The 18,708-nt window shown below is 42.7% G+C and overlaps 2 protein-coding genes across 2 annotated transcripts in view; both read left to right on the forward strand.

The window, feature by feature from the left end:
• The window catches only part of LOC132455191 (NACHT, LRR and PYD domains-containing protein 3-like), a 381,632-nt gene that overhangs the window by 147,381 nt on the left and 215,543 nt on the right, over positions 1-18,708 (forward strand). The gene's annotated exons all lie outside the window — the stretch shown is intronic.
• Positions 16,444-18,708, forward strand: part of LOC132455181 (zinc finger protein 208-like) — a 37,682-nt gene continuing 35,417 nt past the window's right edge. Inside the window, exon 1 of the mRNA XM_060048973.1 lies at positions 16,444-17,116. Within this exon, the coding sequence (XP_059904956.1) occupies positions 16,496-17,116 (621 nt within the window). The 5' untranslated portion in view covers positions 16,444-16,495. The remainder of the gene's footprint in view (positions 17,117-18,708) is intronic.

An 18,708-nucleotide genomic window follows, 5' to 3' on the forward strand; every position in this document is an offset into this window, starting at 1 on the left:
TATAGCTTCAGTTACCATGCCGAAACATGCCGACGACTTTATAATAAATGAAGTGAGTTAAAGCAACCCGGGATTGGACAAGTTTCTTCAAGAATATGCAACAGTACCCTTCGGCGTCTTCTGCATACGGAATGGGGGGTGCCTCACTACGTCTCTAATAGACGCTGTGAGCATCTTTCCTATTGGATAGTTTTTAGGATATTCTTCTGTGAAAATGGCGGACATACTTTTTATCCTGGGTGGAAAATATGATATTTTAGCATAGTTAAACCATTAAAAGTGTTTATGTAAACATTTTTAGCGAGAAATGTGCATTTTACTTTCATAATCGTCGTTCGGCGAATGTGAAGGATGTTTGGTTTGATAGATATGACGAAGAATATTTCATCGGGCGATAATGGCCGGCGTACAGGCATCCCGGGCTCACGAAAATAGGTGACACTGTCACGTTATTTAATCTATTGAAACGTGATCAGGTACACGTATTTTCTAAATGTTCGTGTCAAAAAGCACAATTTTCAAACTCATGCATATCAATTGGAAGTATTTGTCGTGATTTGTCACTAAGCACGACTTCCATCTAAGGTTCTGTCCGAGAGCTTTCTCCCTATTGTCCCTTAAGGAGCTCCGTACAGAACATTTATTGTTAAAAATTGTCTGTGATAACTAAGAATATGACAGCTTTTCCAGTCTCACCAATATGCGCACAGATCGCACGGTTTGACACTTTCAAGATGCGTGCAGTAGCCTACATACGCCCAATGACCATTTCGTGTGCATACGATACGCAAAACCCAGCATTAACTACTGTGGAGGGCGGATACGTCCATTTCGTGTGCATATGTGCATATGATACGAAAAACCCAGCATTAACTGAATGGGAGATGCAATATTTTAGGACAGATTCACCATTTAACGTGTTTCTAATGACATTTCTAGCGAGAAATGTACTTTTCCCTTGAATAATCCTCAGTCAGTGAATGTGTATGATCTTTATTAATCTTTATTATCTGAATGGGAAATGCAGCTCACGTGTTTCCTGCTTTTGTGTTATTAAACCGTTACTTTATGTAACTTTTAATGATATCATCTTGTTAGAAACACGTACGTTTTCGTGAACACTGGATTACGTCGCATTTCAACATAAAATAGCGTGTTATATACACACACACACACACACACACACACACACACACACACACACACACACACACACACACACACACACACACACACACACACACACACACACACACACACACACACTGCATTTCGCTGCCAAATAAATAAATACTAAGGCAGAATAAAGAATAAATTAATTCATTATCATTCAACTTCAACATGCGTTATTACAGTATAGTGGTGGAGGGATGACGTGTGTTGGCCAACCCGGAAGTGAGCGTCGCCCTGGGTTCCCTTGACAAAAAGCCAACGGGTTTTTCCATTTGATTTTGGATTATTGCAGAAAAATTAGCATCTTTGAAGCACCTCCTCAAAAACTGAAAATAAATAAAAATAACTGTGCTCCAAAGAAAGAAATGTAAACCAATGCATTCCGAATGGGAGTGTTTCTCCGATTTTTCCATGCTACACAGAACGAAATGTAAACCCATGCAAATAAAGACTTCATGGTCATAATCATTTAAATATCATTAATCTCCTGAGGGTGGTATTCTATTTTTTTCAACGGGGCTGAATCCAGTCACTTGACCGTCATGGTTGCTATGGTCAGTGTTGGGGGTAACGCGTTAGAACTAACGCGTTAGAGTACTCTTATTCGTTTTTTTCAGTAACGAGTAACCTAACGCGTTAGTTTTGCGAATTCAGTAATCATTAACTCGTTAATTTCCAAAATAACCACTCGTTACTCCGTTACTTTAAGATTTTCCCTCGATAAGGAAAGTAAAGTCCCGGGTTTTCTGCTTTTAGTCAGATGCTGCTGCCCTGCTCCTTGCATCTCTCTCTCTCTCTCTCTCTCTCGCTCTCTGTGTGTGTGTGTGTGCGCGCGCACCTGTGTGTGTAAGCTACGTGTGTTACCGCGGCAAGATGGACGAGAAGATAGCCTTAGATTCCTGGAGGTACGCTCATTATTTTGAGTTACAGAGCGAAAAGGACAAGAAGAACATAGTGGTCGTTTTGAGCACCTTCTTCTCCTACGTTTCAACCATTACTTTGGTGATAAATAGGCTAAAGGTAGCCTACGTGATTGTTATGAATGTAGGGCTATAGGGTCACACGAACATTTTCAGTTCTTCAATGTTTTTTTAGTGCCAGCACTGTTCTTTTGTGCAACGCATACGGTTAAATTGAGTTAAATTTCCAATTCTAAAAGGTTGCGTGCCTACCTGTTAAGCACTTTGTTAGGCGCCTGCACTTGTAAAGTGGATAAGCTATGTGTGACGCACTGTTATTTTGTGCGCAGCCAATACGGTAAGCTACATTCTGTTAAAATAACTGCCTGTTACCGGAGTAATGTTATTCATGGAAGCTGTTCAAATGATCAAAGGATGAATGCCTGTTAAATAAAACGTGCAATATGATGACTGTCTTTCCTGTCATTATGCTATAGGTTCATGATTGATTCATAAACAGTCAGCACTGTTGGTGCATCTAAAGGAGGATGTGTGTTGTTGTTGCACTAGGCTGACACGCACGCACCCCAAACGCATTTTAATTGTTGGTAACGCACGAGTACTCTAACGCGTTTCTTTTATTTATAGGTAACGTAGTAACGTAACGGATTACTTTTAATTGATAGTAACAAAGTAACCTAACGGATTACTTTCAAAAGTAACGATACCCAACACTGGCTATGGTGGTTGCTATCCACCAGCCCCTCTAATCCTTACATGGCTCTAAAAACCACGCGGCAAATGAGCTGCCGTAAATTGTCTTGTTTTTGTCGTAAACTAGTGTCCGATGGTTAAAAAATAGACGGATATTCCAAGGTATCCTTAAAAGGCAGCTTGGATGTTTTTATTTTCTGCAGTTTAGACTTCTTCTATAACCTATTTTTGAAAGCAAAACACCAAGCTCATTGATTTAACGAGGCAGGGTTATTTGAAACAATTTATTAAATAAATATTTATGAGAGGTCATTCCTTCTCCTGAGTTTTCTTCCTATTTATGTCTAGTGTACAACCCTACTGTCCACAAGCATCACCCCCCCCTCCCCATATGGATTTGGAGAATTGTTGCCACGTCCCAGTGGTGGAGGTATCATATATATGAAAGAGGGCATTCAATTATACTACAATGATCAATTAGGAGGCCGAAGCCCTAAAGGAAGTGATGCAATAGGTGACTGGGTCTACGACATTTAAGTAAGCTTTACTTTGAGGTCTCTTATATATCAAAGGGGGTCTCAAAGGACGCATACGCTTCAACCTGTGGCTCCGGCCCTACAGGAAATGACTCAGCAAGTGCTCCATCTCGTTGCACCTGCACCCAGCGGCTCGCTTGCAAGATTTTGGCCTGAAGTTATTCCCAGACCTACACCGTAGCCATCCAACCTGCATATCTGAGAATCAGGCCTCTCTTTAATAATGACAAATGTATGAGAGAAATACACATTAACTTTTGACTCATAAGCGGCGTGGTGCCGGCTCCTTTTGACCTTTTGACCCCAGACTTCTGGGGGAATAGCTGAATCAATTCATTAGTCAATCAAAAGCATGTAAATATCTTCCCGGTGGCGGAAGAGGGAGAACAAGGTGTCCTTCAACATCTACGCTTCCAGGCGATTGCAACGGTGCCACACATGAGCATATTCGAACATGTTTAATGGTAGTAATTAGCTGTCGAAATTGGAAGCCTTAATCAATAATGAGCAGCTATTGATTTGCTTCCCGATAGAAATTTGTGACAAATGACATGTTATTTAGCCTCTACACGTTGAGTTGAGTCCAATGACACCAAGCATGACACTCTAGAAAATGGTAACATGTATTTTACATGGTACACCTAGGTCTAGGACATGATCTCGGTGTAGCAAGAGGGCAAGCTTGATCTCATTGGACTCAGCTTAACGTGTAGATGCTAAATAGCATGTAATTTGTCAAAAATCTCCATCGGGAAGCAAATCTATAGCTGGTCATTATTGATAAAGGCCTCCAAAATCGACAGCTAATTACTACCCCGAAACATATTCAAATATGATCATGTGTGGAACTGTTGCAATCGCCTCGAAACGTAGATGTCAAAGGACACCTTGTTTGCCCCGTTACGTAACCGGGAAGATATTTTCATACTTCTAATGAATTGATTCATATTTTAAGGTTCTCGGAGTGAGACTTTAAGCGGCTGCAGCAGAAGTGTTGAGACGAAAGATGATATCAAGACATTTATAGAATATTCCCATTCACATTATGATTCTTCGTCATAACATCCGACCAAACATCCTTTACAGTCACCAAGCGAGGATTATGAAAGTCCAGGCCCCCCCTTCCGGCACTCGGGGTCCGACTGGGCCAAGTTTAGGGCAGGAAGGGCCCCCCATTCCGGCCCTCGGGGTCCGACCGGGCCAAGTTTCGGTGCGGGGGTCCCAGTTAGGCCTTAGAATAAGGTATTCAAATTTCAGGGCGGTAGGACCTTCCTATCTCAAAAACTGTTTTTCCACCACATTCTGAACCATTAGGTCTTGCAGGTAACACTTCTGAGGGGCTTTGTCCTTTAGGCCGAAGCCCTAAAGGAAGTGATGCAATAGGGGACTGGGTCGACAACATTTAAGTATGCTTTACTTTGAGGTCTCTTATATATATCAAAGGGGGTCTCAAAGGACGCATACGCTTCAACCTGTGGCTCCAGCCCTACAGGAAATGACTCAGCAAGTGCTCCATCTCGTTGCACCTGCACCCAGCGGCTCGCTTGCAAGATTTTGGCCTGAAGTTCTTCCCAGACCTACACCCTAGCCATCCAACACGCATATCTTAGAATCAGGCTTCTCTTTAATAATGACAAAAAGCTATTAGAGAAATACACATTCACTTTTTGTTATCTCATAAGCGGCGTGGTGCCGGCTCCTTTTGACCTTTTGACCCCAGACTTCAAAAACGTGGCCACAGGCCAGCTGTGACTACACACCTTAAGCCACAAATGTACACCTCCATCCCACAAAAAATGGGGACTAGAAACAAACCTCTGTCTTATGTACATTTACCGTACTGTGGGAGGTCACGCCCCTTTTCCGGCCTTTTCGAGATAGCTAGGGATGCTCAAATGTTTACACACATTTCCCGGGGCCCCGAGAACGACATATCCGAGATTTGGAGTTCTAGCCCTTAGAGAAAAAAAGTTTTCCCAAATGGACTGTCATTTGGACAAAGCCCCTCAGAAGTGTTACCTGCAAGACCTAATGGTTCAGAATGTGGTGGAAAAACAGTTTTTGAGATAGGAAGGTCCTACCGCCCTGAAATTTGAATACCTTATTCTAAGGCCTAACTGGGACCCCCGCACCGAAACTTGGCCCGGTCGGACCCCGAGGGCCGGAATGGGGGGCCCTTCCTGCCCTAAACTTGGCCCAGTCGGACCCCGAGTGCCGGAAGGGGGGGCCTGGACTTTCATAATCCTCGCTTGGTGACTGTAAAGGATGTTTGGTCGGATGTTATGACGAAGAATCATAATGTGAATGGGAATATTCTATAAATGTCTTGATATCATCTTTCGTCTCAACACTTCTGCTGCAGCCGCTTAAAGTCTCACTCCGAGAACCTTAAAATATGAATCAATTCATTAGAAGTATGAAAATATCTTCCCGGTTACGTAACGGGGCAAACAAGGTGTCCTTTGACATCTACGTTTCGAGGCGATTGCAACAGTTCCACACATGATCATATTTGAATATGTTTCGGGGTAGTAATTAGCTGTCGATTTTGGAGGCCTTTATCAATAATGACCAGCTATAGATTTGCTTCCCGATGGAGATTTTTGACAAATTACATGCTATTTAGCATCTACACGTTAAGCTGAGTCCAATGAGATCAAGCTTGCCCTCTTGCTACACCGAGATCATGTCCTAGACCTAGGTGTACCATGTAAAATACATGTTACCATTTTCTAGAGTGTCATGCTTGGTGTCATTGGACTCAACTCAACGTGTAGAGGCTAAATAACATGTCATTTGTCACAAATTTCTATCGGGAAGCAAATCAATAGCTGCTCATTATTGATTAAGGCCTCCAATTTCGACAGCTAATTACTACCATTAAACATGTTCGAATATGCTCATGTGTGGCACCGTTGCAATCGCCTGGAAGCGTAGATGTTGAAGGACACCTTGTTCTCCCTCTTCCGCCACCGGGAAGATATTTACATGCTTTTGATTGACTAATGAATTGATTCAGCTATTCCCCCAGAAGTCTGGGGTCAAAAGGAGCCGGCACCACGCCGCTTATGAGTCAAAAGTTAATGTGTATTTCTCTCATACATTTGTCATTATTAAAGAGAGGCCTGATTCTCAGATATGCAGGTTGGATGGCTACGGTGTAGGTCTGGGAATAACTTCAGGCCAAAATCTTGCAAGCGAGCCGCTGGGTGCAGGTGCAACGAGATGGAGCACTTGCTGAGTCATTTCCTGTAGGGCCGGAGCCACAGGTTGAAGCGTATGCGTCCTTTGAGACCCCCTTTGATATATAAGAGACCTCAAAGTAAAGCTTACTTAAATGTCGTCGACCCAGTCACCTATTGCATCACTTCCTTTAGGGCTTCGGCCTCCTAATTGATCATTGTAGTATAATTGAATGCCCTCTTTCATATATATGATACCTCCACCACTGGGACGTGGCAACAATTCTCCAAATCCATATGGGGAGGGGGGGGTGATGCTTGTGGACAGTAGGGTTGTACACTAGACATAAATAGGAAGAAAACTCAGGAGAAGGAATGACCTCTCATAAATATTTATTTAATAAATTGTTTCAAATAACCCTGCCTCGTTAAATCAATGAGCTTGGTGTTTTGCTTTCAAAAATAGGTTATAGAAGAAGTCTAAACTGCAGAAAATAAAAACATCCAAGCTGCCTTTTAAGGATACCTTGGAATATCCGTCTATTTTTTAACCATCGGACACTAGTTTACGACAAAAACAAGACAATTTACGGCAGCTCATTTGCCGCGTGGTTTTTAGAGCCATGTAAGGATTAGAGGGGCTGGTGGATAGCAACCACCATAGCAACCATGACGGTCAAGTGACTGGATTCAGCCCCGTTGAAAAAAATAGAATACCACCCTCAGGAGATTAATGATATTTAAATGATTATGACCATGAAGTCTTTATTTGCATGGGTTTACATTTCGTTCTGTGTAGCATGGAAAAATCTGAGAAACACTCCCATTCGGAATGCATTGGTTTACATTTCTTTCTTTGGAGCACAGTTATTTTTATTTTCAGTTTTTGAGGAGGTGCTTCAAAGATGCTAATTTTTCTGCAATAATCCAAAATCAAATGGAAAAACCCGTTGGCTTTTTGTCAAGGGAACCCAGGGCGACGCTCACTTCCGGGTTGGCCAACACACGTCATCCCTCCACCACTATACTGTAATAACGCATGTTGAAGTTGAATGATAATGAATTAATTTATTCTTTATTCTGCCTTAGTATTTATTTATTTGGCAGCGAAATGCAGTGTGTGTGTGTGTGTGTGTGTGTGTGTGTGTGTGTGTGTGTGTGTGTGTGTGTGTGTATGTGTGTGTGTGTGTGTGTGTGCGTGTGCGTGTGCGTGTGTGTGTGTGTGTGTGTGTGTGTGTGTATAACACGCTATTTTATGTTGAAATGCGACGTAATCCAATGCGACGTAATAACAAGATGATATCATTAAAAGTTACATAAAGTAACGGTTTAATAACACAAAAGCAGGAAACACGTGAGCTGCATTTCCCATTCAGATAATAAAGATTAATAAAGATCATACACATTCACTGACTGAGGATTATTCAAGGGAAAAGTACATTTCTCGCTAGAAAAGTCATTAGAAACACGTTAAATGGTGAATCTGTCCTAAAATATTGCATCTCCCATTCAGTTAATGCTGGGTTTTTCGTATCATATGCACATATGCACGCGAAATGGACGTATCCGCCCTCCACAGTAGTTAATGCTGGGTTTTGCGTATCGTATGCACACGAAATGGTCATTGGGCGTATGTAGGCTACTGCACGCATCTTGAAAGTGTCAAACCGTGCGATCTGTGCGCATATTGGTGAGACTGGAAAAGCTGTCATATTCTTAGTTATCACAGACAATTTTTAACAATAAATGTTCTGTACGGAGCTCCTTAAGGGACAATAGGGAGAAAGCTCTCGGACAGAACCTTAGATGGAAGTCGTGCTTAGTGACAAATCACGACAAATACTTCCAATTGATATGCATGAGTTTGAAAATTGTGCTTTTTGACACGAACATTTAGAAAATACGTGTACCTGATCACGTTTCAATAGATTAAATAACGTGACAGTGTCACCTATTTTCGTGAGCCCGGGATGCCTGTACGCCGGCCATTATCGCCCGATGAAATATTCTTCGTCATATCTATCAAACCAAACATCCTTCACATTCGCCGAACGACGATTATGAAAGTAAAATGCACATTTCTCGCTAAAAATGTTTACATAAACACTTTTAATGGTTTAACTATGCTAAAATATCATATTTTCCACCCAGGATAAAAAGTATGTCCGCCATTTTCACAGAAGAATATCCTAAAAACTATCCAATAGGAAAGATGCTCACAGCGTCTATTAGAGACGTAGTGAGGCACCCCCCATTCCGTATGCAGAAGACGCCGAAGGGTACCTTTACCGTCACTGAGCGAATAAAAAGGGTACCTTTCCCGTCAGTCACCGACGCTAAAGGGCCTTTGCCAACAGTCGGTATTTGACGTTCTCGGAGTGAGACTGTGTTGGTTTAAGCGGGCTGTGGACGGGTCCCTCAAATCATGGGACCCAGAAGTAGATATCTCCGTTCACTCCAATACAAGTCGGGAACAGGAATGTGTCTCCGCAAAAAATGTCTGGATATCAATTAAAGGCTCATAATTACCTTCATGCTATGTCCTACATTTTTTTATTTTTTTTATTTTCAAAACGCCACCTCAAGCGTTTTATTAGCTGTTATCTCGCTGGGGAAGAGGGGTGTGCAGCTGAAAGGAGTCGTAGTGAAACAAATGGCATCCGAGAGGGCCTAGTTCAGTGCTTCGTTAACGTGTCCGATTTTTGGACTGGTTCATCTGCTGCTCAATAACTCTCACGGTCCTCTGCTTGCGATCATTGTGATTCATCATGTATTGATCCATTTATTCAAAAGATCCAAAGACAAAGAACAGGTGCATTACGGTATCATTTTATAATGTTGTTGGACCGGAGTGGGGGGGGGGGCACGCATGCGTTCTATATTTCTGCATCCGGTACGTCTAGGCCACGTGTCTTGGCCCCATAACGCGGAAGCAAATCGCTCCTGTATGTTACCCTGCGCCGCTGAGCAGTTTGTATAGGAATGAATGGGCGGCCAGTCCGTGGTCCATCCTTTATTATGGCCGTTTCTCAATTCCTAGCACGCGTACTACGGACTCGATGACTTGCAAGCACGTACTTGGCAAGTCTGTACTTCAAGCACATACATGCGAGCACGCGAGTACGTACCTGCGATTGGAACAGCAGCGGACTCGATGACGTCACCACCTCTGCTCGTCCGTTAACTGTGCTACGGCCTCATTTAGGCATATAGGCCTACTACTGAACAATATCAACAAATGATATAAAACAAAATCCCAGCCTCTTTCATTTTCAAATAGTATGTAAATATTCTGAATGAATAAAAATTGAAAAGATATGCGTGTCCTGTCATGTGTATAAGCTATACACTTACGACTTTATATATATTTATATATTATCTTATATTATTATCATTATTACATTATATAAATATATATATAAGTTAAGAGTAACTTAAGCTCAGTGTTGTATAGTAGCGAAGTAGAAATACTTCGTACTTAGGTAGTTTTTTTGGATATTTGTACTTTACTTTACTACTTATATTTCTCTGTACTTTTACTTTTACTTCGCTACATTTTGCGAAGAAAACGGATACTTTTACTCCGCTACATTTCCCTTGAAACCTTCGTTACTCGTTACAAAATCAACTCATCTTTAGAAAAAAAAAAAAGAATCATGAGAGATATGAGAATAACGTCGGGGACTGTGGTAGAACACAGACTGCGAGCCTGTTTGGCGAATCAGCTGTCTCAGCGCACGTTCGCAAAGCCCCCTTGCTTAGTTACTGTTGCTACGTCGATCAAAACTCCTACGACTGTCAACACACAAATGCATGGCTAGGACGAGGGCAAGGGCTATCAAAATTCTACTATTTGTATCAGGCTGGTTTGTACACGCAGTATTACAACACTATCTTATACACTTCAATACGCTGTATATGTGCCATTTTTGCTACAAAGCTAATTTAAATACCCTTTTTGGGCAGGGACTTAAGTTTTCCGAAAATCCGCGATCCAGGATGACACCAAAATCAATATTAAGTAACGTGTACCAGCGCTTGCGGGATAATAGGTCGGGCTACGATATCTGTCAGTGTCAGTGATTTTTTTTTGGAGTAACTCCGCGACAGCATCCAGATCATGGCAAAATGGACTGCAATATGCAGTGGAAGGATGTTTTCAAAAAAGATCAACAACGAAGGGGAAACAACAATAATCAAAGCAAAATCATACAGGTCTCAATCAAAAAATTAGAAACTTCACGACCTCAAAATAAATACCACCAGCACAACATTTTAAACTACTAAGGTTCTTTCATCGCTGGGTAATATTTGTGTATAATATTTCAAGCTAGCTAATAACCTATAAAGATTATTTATTCTTATTCCATCTCTGGCGAGGTATCTATCTAGCCAGTTAGTGCTAAGGCATGATTGGACGAGGGCAGTTATAGGGAGGAGTTTCGATAACAGTTACTTGTACTTTTACTTTCAGTACTTAAGTACATTTAATATCAGAAAAGTACTTTTGATACTTAAGTACAGTAAAGATCAGATACTTTAATACTTTTACTTAAGTACTATTCTAAAAGGTGACTTTTACTTTTACTTAAGTAATTTTCCAGTAAGGTATCTGTACTTTTACTTAAGTATGGCTTTTGAGTACTTTATACTGCTTAAGCTACAGTTGTGCGTCTTCTCCATATTGTCCGCCATCGTACTGCTGCGAGTGCGAAATGCATCCTGGGATTTATAGCGATTGCAAGCACACTCCGTGGCTGTTTCCCAATGTCAAGGAAGCATGCTCAACGGCCGCCCTTTTAAGGACGCTACGTCATCGAACGCCGACAAGCACTGTTCCAATGTTGAGGACACTCGAAATACGCCCCCCTTTCGGATCCTTCGTTTTTGAGAATTCCGAGATTTTTCAAGGATGCATCGCTGCATCCTAGACGAGCCAAAACTACCCACAATCCTCTGCGTTCACTGGGCGGGTTCTTGAAAATGGCAGAGCAGTACACGTTCAGATGAAGTGAAGTTATATTAGTTTTCAGAAATATTTTGTGCCGTATTGCTTTTTATAGATTCATCATGTTAATGCAAATAATCAAGCCTAAAGACCTGTGCCACTTTTCAAACGTTTTTGCAACTTAATGATACGTTGCTATATTTTGCATGGACGTATCTGGTGTTAAACACCACTGTCACCAATGTCAATTTACTCGCTCACAAGATTACATTATTTATGTATACCTATTGTGTTGAATCGTTTTTTTTAGGGTCAGCCCAGCAAACGGAGGCTTTTGTGCGCCTAAGGGTGGCGCACAAACATTTGTTTACCGGTGGAAGGGATAGTGCCACTATCCAATGTTGTAAAATTAATGCACAACCGATCATTTGCAATTAATGTTTGTAATTTTGAATGAACGTATATAATTGAATTTTATATAATATACTTATGTGTTCAAAGCACTGGTAGATTGTAGGCATATATGAATGAATGAATCAGATCAGTTAAATAATCTATCCAAATAAATACACGTTTATCATCTTTCTTTGTCTTTTTCCCCCTGCATAATAGTAATCAACCGTACTGTAGGCTAAATGTGATGCATGAATTAAGTTCTCAGACAATTTCACTTAGTTTTATAAAAATTGAATGGATTTTCCTTTTAATAAAGACAATTCGATTTTCGCTTTTGTGACTTCCGCAAAGAGGCTCCATGCGAAGGAGACATGACCGCATTCATAACAGACAAAAGTCAAATAAATATCGATCAGCTTGATTGCTGCCATGTTTTATTCATAAGCGCACATGTGTTTACAAGCGGACACGCATTATTAAAAAGCGGAAGCGGTTCCACACTACCAAGTCGTTCCCAAAGTCAAACGTTACAAACGCTAGGAAGCACTCGAGCTAGCACTCTAGTCTCATCTCCATAGGACGCGACTAGCAAGGACGCGTCCTAGCAAGGCTGCAGCCTTCACTTTGGGAAACAGCCACGAGCCACCTCTGATGCATCATGCATGCTCGGTGAAACGGCGAGATCGAGCACGCATCAAGAACACTTCCGGGTTTTACGACAGTACTCGCTTGATGCGTGCTTCGAATTGGAACAGTGCTAGGGCAACGACTGATGACGTTTCACGAGTCCACGAGCACACGAGCACGCACAAGTACGCGAATTGAGAAACGGCCTATGTCCAGAGCCCGTCTATTAGACATTCTCTGCTATATCCATGCTCTGGCAGCATCTTTAGACGGATGAGGAAGCCGGAGCCAATACGTCACAGGCCACGCCTACTGGATACATACGCAGCGCGGGAGTCAGATGAGGTCAGGAACATATGGGCGTCCCGTTGCTAGAACACGGCAGCGCCAAACATTTCACTGACGACTGCTTCCTCAACTTGGGCCAATACAGAGCTGGACTTGCTCAACGTCTGAGTCAGTCTGGATCAGTACCAACTCTCCTCGGCTCAGCTACAAACCTCGAAAAAGTAAGTTAACAAACGCCATATCATTGTGTTGCTTTACTGTATATGTTTACCTTGTTAGCATTATAATGCTGCTTTAGCATTAGCGCTACAGCTAACAGCCAAGTTACTGTCGCTAATGTTACGGTAGATAGTATCAGTTATGTGTGTAAATAAATACCATGGACCTATTATAGAGAAAGGACAGTGGACTAATACATGGCCGCCCATTCATTCCTATAAATACACACACTGTAAGTCGAGTGTGCATCTCAGCAAGCATGGGGCATCACACGAGAATGGGCACAATTCAACAAAGGGACTACAGGCACTTATCTCTACTGCTTGGATACCAAGGGAATGCAATGTTTAACAATGTCTGCTCATACTACAACAAACGAACTGTATTCTACCGGCCACTGGACCGCAGTAGTTCTAGCGTTTTACTGATGAGGAGATTGACCTGTTAAACTCATCCTAAATTCATATGGTGCGTTCCAGGTAACCCGTGTTTTCGCCCCCTTCTACCCTCTTGTACTCCCAGATATAACTGGTTATTAACGGGCAAAAAAGTGTACCTGAAACGCACTATTATAGGCATGTTTTCCCCTTCACACCTGATTCAAATCAAAGGGTTATTAGCCGATTTCGGCAGAGCTTGATGTCATGGTATTGGGTTGTTGAGATGAATTATAAAATATGTAAACAAATCAAGGATGTAATATCATTTCATATAACTCATTTTAAGTATTAGGCTAATGTAATTCACTAAACATGCTTCTCTTGTATCTTCTTACAACTTGCACCTGGAATACATACAAGGTAAAAAATTGAGTACTGATTATTCTTTGTTCTCTCTACGCAGGCCAGCTCATCAAGTGCTTACATTCAGCAGCTTCTCTCAAGGGATGTTGCCTGCCAGACAGAAAACCTGGAAACGCATATTTGTAGGCACAAAGCTGTCCTTAAAGTCTATGCAGCCCCATTTTATAAGTGAAGGTGTGTACATTACTCATTGAGTATTTTTTTTCTTTGATTTGGTAGATTCTAGGCAGCATAAATTCTAGGCTGATGCTAGATTCTAACTGCGCTAAAAAGCCTGGTCCTCTTTGGAAAAGCATCTGACCAGCGCCCTGCTAAAACACGAGTCAAACTTGGGAGTTGCATTTCAAAGATGGAATCAGTCAAGAGCCCAGAATGGTTTCAAGACAGATGTCACATGAGCTGGTTTATCATTCTCAAACATAAATGACTCATAATGCATGAATGTTAGCTGATCAGCTTAGAGGGAAGGACACGTTGTTGCTTTTTAGTGTCAAAATAGAATTATTGTGCTTGCCTCACATGTCATGTTGTGATCAGATCACTTTGCCCTGGTGTTCGTTGAGTGTCCTTAACCTGGCCAACCACTTGAGCTTTGAGTCTAGGGAGGAGGGTGCTGGAGGTGACGTCCCTCTCCAAAACTGTCAATCTTTGTCAGCAGCTCACATTTTAAACCCTCTGTGTCAATTTTGCATACATTTAAAAAGTTTCTTTCACGTGTAAAAATACACAATGCCTCCCTTTATGCAAATAATGTATCAAAACAATTACTTTTTTACCTTTTTTTTCTCCCTCTGCACAAGACTGCGATGCCTTTAGAGACCGTAGCAATCAGCGCAACGCCACCTCAGAGAGTCTGGGTGAGGACGCCCCTGGCTCCTCCCACATGTCCAGTCACAGCGAGGAACTGAAGATTCTGAGTGTCTACGGAAAAGGGGAGGGCCCACTGGCGGAGGACGGCCATGACACCCTCTTCACCCCGTCAGAAGTGGAGGCCCTGAACTTGCTGTTTGCGGACCACAGCGCGGCCAAGAGCCTGGAGCGCGGCGAGCGGCTGGTCTGCCACGAGGAGCTGAGTGTCCAGGTTGGAAGTCGTCTTCTTATTCAGCATCCAAATGAGAGGCTTCCTTTGTTACAACTCCAGCACACACCCTTAGAAAGCACACACCTCTGTGATTTAATGAGTCATACGTGTAGCCTGGCTATTTCCAGACTCGTTGGTCTAGGGAAGCTGCTGTCATTTTCTTCAGCACAAGAGGCTTGATCAACTTGTTCAACTGACTCTGTACGCAAATGGCTGCTTGCCGTCGCTTCCCTGTCGTCATTGTGTTAATCCAGCCAATAGGGTGCCAGGGGGAAAAGCCAACTAGTTGATTGGCGCTGTCGCACCAAAATTGTACCGGGGTGAAAATTGTACCACCTACGTAATTCGCGTTCGAAACATTACGTCATCGTTCGACGCGATTGTCCGTTGCTTCGCGCTCATGTTGCCAAAGAAGAAATAACATAATACAAACACTTTTTTTTACTTTATATTTGTATTGTATTAAATTTAGCTAGTAAACTGAGTGTTTTAAAGTGTATCATAGTTTAGCTAGCTTGTGTTAATACACTCAGTTTACTAGCTAAATGCCATTAAACAATTAAATACAATGCAATTATAAAGTAAGCAACACTAATAAATGTCATTTGTAAAATAAGTGTTATCTGCTTAATGTTATTTCGTCTTGTGATGCTCAATGAATGAGCGCGAATGTTTGTGAATATTCATGAACCTTCCCACGTCATTGTTCGTCCGTTGCCAGGCAGGTTTGGAAATTTTGAACACAGATTACGTAGGCGGTACACGTTTCGCCCCCCGATACAATTTTGGTCTCAAAAAACAGTCTCAGCTTCTCCAAAAACGTATCGGAAGCAGAAAGATAAGAATTGCTCTTCTCCTGACCCTTATGAAGGGCGAATTCAAATCGCCGTCAGAACAGGTTGGGGGAACCCAGTCTATCGTAATCGGGGATTAACAACTATTCTGTGCAAATGAAAGGAAATGAAAATGTGTTTCCTTCTTTATGTGGAAAGCCGGAGACCCCAGACACCATTTCAATCAAGGTTGAAGAGGATATTGGTGGAGGCATGCCCGCTGTAGGTTAGTAATACACATTGCATCCATGCAAGCAAACTGACCTACCAACTGAGAATGTACTCGATTCTAACTGCGCTGGTCCTCTTTTGAAAAGCATCATGACCGTCACCCTGCTAAAACACAAGGACTACTATACAGTTTATAGTAGAATGATTTAAATCTTCTTCATGACAGATGTCAGGAATGCTGAATCCGCTCTGATTCCCAGTATAACTACAGTATTGGTAAAGCAGGTGATCGGAAACCACAGATGACCTGGGTTGTGTCTTTATGACCTCCCCACATCCTTAAAAGGCGGAGACGTAGCGGTGCCTTCTCAGCTGACGCCTTTGACCCTTGACCCCCCCAAGGGGAACAAGGAAAAGGCAAGAAAGAATGTCAAAATATACTTCTTCCAATACACCAGTGTGTAAAAGTACATGCTGTATCCCTTTGTGCAAATAATTAATTAATACCATTACTTTCTCTCTTTGTTTCCTCTCTGAAGAAGACGTCAATGACATTAGAGACTGCAGCACGCAGCGCGGCGCCACCTCAGAGTGTCTGGGTGTGGACGCCCCTGGCTCCTCCCACATGTCAAGTCACAGCGGGGAGCTGCGGATCCTGAGCGTTTACGGACAAGGGGAGGGCCCACTGGCGGTGGATGGTTGGTGGAAGGTTTCTCCCAACAATGCCAATATGATCGTACACATGAGGACCCGACCAGACGAGAAGCCGTACGGGTGTGACCAATGCACGAAGAGCTTCAGTCTAAGTGAACACCTGAAGGGCCACATGAAGACTCACACCGGGGAGATGCCCTACAAGTGTGACCAATGCACGAAGCGCTTCAGTCATGGCGGCAACCTGAAGAACCACCTGAGGACTCACACCGGCGAGAAGCCCTACAAGTGTGACCAATGCACGAAGCGCTTCAGTCGGACAAGCAACCTGAAGACCCACATGAGGACTCACTCCGGCGAGATGCCCTACAAGTGTGACCAATGCACGAAGCGCTTCAGTCATGGCGGCAACCTGAAGAACCACCTGAGGACTCACAACGGCGAGAAGCCCTACAAGTGTGACCAATGCACGAAGCGCTTCAGTCGGACAAGCAACCTGAAGACCCACATGAGGACTCACTCCGGCGAGAAGCCCTACAGGTGTGACCAATGCACGAAGGGCTTCATTGTGAAAGGCACCCTGAAGATCCACATGAGGACTCACTCCGGTTAGAAGCCCTGCCTGTTAGTGCATTGCAACGCCAGCTACAGCGACCCAAGCAATTTGAGTGTGCACATGCTCAAGCACACGGGCAATGGGGTGCTTTCACACAGAGTAACGGGGCGCTTTGATTGAGACCTCTGTCCGGTATTTGTCGAAATTAATGCTTTTAGTTTTTCTTTTCATCAGGATTAAACATTTTCCAGCTTTTGATTCGCTTTGTTTTGTTTTGTTGTCATTTTAGTAATTTATGTCTGTGATAAAGAACTTATTTCTCTGATTCTTCTGACAGCTAAATATTAGGAAACTCACATCGTTGGTAAATAGAAATGAAACTTGTGAGGGGAGTATACCACGAACCTCGCTGAACATACCCAGGCTTTCTTGGGAAAACCTGGTTCGACAGAGACGCAACTCGCAGTGAGAGTGAAATGGTTCCACGACACTCACTTTAGATTAAATTAGTCTAACCAGGTTTTCCACTTTAGGTTCAATGCGCGTTCACATAAAAGGTGTGTTTATCACGTCATTTGACTCCCCCTTATGCAAAGTGAATCGAGCGTGCGCGGTGTATTATGAATTCCTATGAGGAATTGAAAGTCCAAATCACAGCAAAGGGGAACAGGGTTGCCCATAATATGGCCAGGGTGGCGTGCTGGCAAAAAATAGCCGTCCGTGTTAATTCATAAGTGAAAAGATTCTGCTTATTGTCTAAAAATATCATTTATCATCATGCCTTTTACCCCCATAGATGTGGTGCCAGCATGCTCCTACGAACATGGGGCCAAGTCAAAAATAAATAAATCAATGTGGTAAGTTGTAAGCATCCATTTGAATAATTTCAGGTGAATCTAGCCTATGATTTGCAATGGCCTAGGCTCCAACCTTTAGTCACATGTTGATTACCTGCAGCAAATAAAAAGAAATTTAATACGACTGGTAGGAGGACCGCTCCACCGCCCTTCACCACTAGGAGGAGCTGGCTCTCGCCAATAACGAAGGTCGGCCGATGATGGTAGGAGTGGAAGGGGGGGGTGTCCTCTGACCCCACTGCCTCGACTTCAAAGGCCTTTGTAATGAGTATATTCATGTATTGGCAATGGACATCAATAATTGTCTTGGTAATCAAATTGTTGTGAAATGATTGAGTGTAAATTAATTGTCATTTTTAGTTGAAGGTACAAACATTAGTTTGGAGGAGCTGCTGACGATCAATCTCCAATCAGAGGTATATAACTATCAAAGCAAAGTGTCACGTACTCTTTTGAATGTTTAATTTCTGGACAGAATGTCCTATAATAGGTTTCCCTGATTCTTGCAGGAGACGGTCGCCCTGTGACTCCAGGGTGACTATGGAGGGGGTTTTTCTGAACAATTCTCACAGCTATAGTATGAATTTGTAGAATAAAAGATGCCTAGGCCTAATTGTGTCACACATAGCGGTTATGTGTATGAGGCTGATGGTGGATGCTGCTGAAGGTGAATGCTGCTGATGGTGGATGCTGCTGCTGGTGGCTTGAGCTGGCTGGTGCCGGATAACACTGCTGCTGCAGGTCGCTGCTGCTTGAGGCGATGGCTGCTTG

The sequence above is a fragment of the Gadus macrocephalus genome, chromosome 4 (genome assembly GCF_031168955.1).
Source record: "Gadus macrocephalus chromosome 4, ASM3116895v1".
Classification (NCBI taxonomy): Eukaryota; Metazoa; Chordata; class Actinopteri; order Gadiformes; family Gadidae; genus Gadus; species Gadus macrocephalus.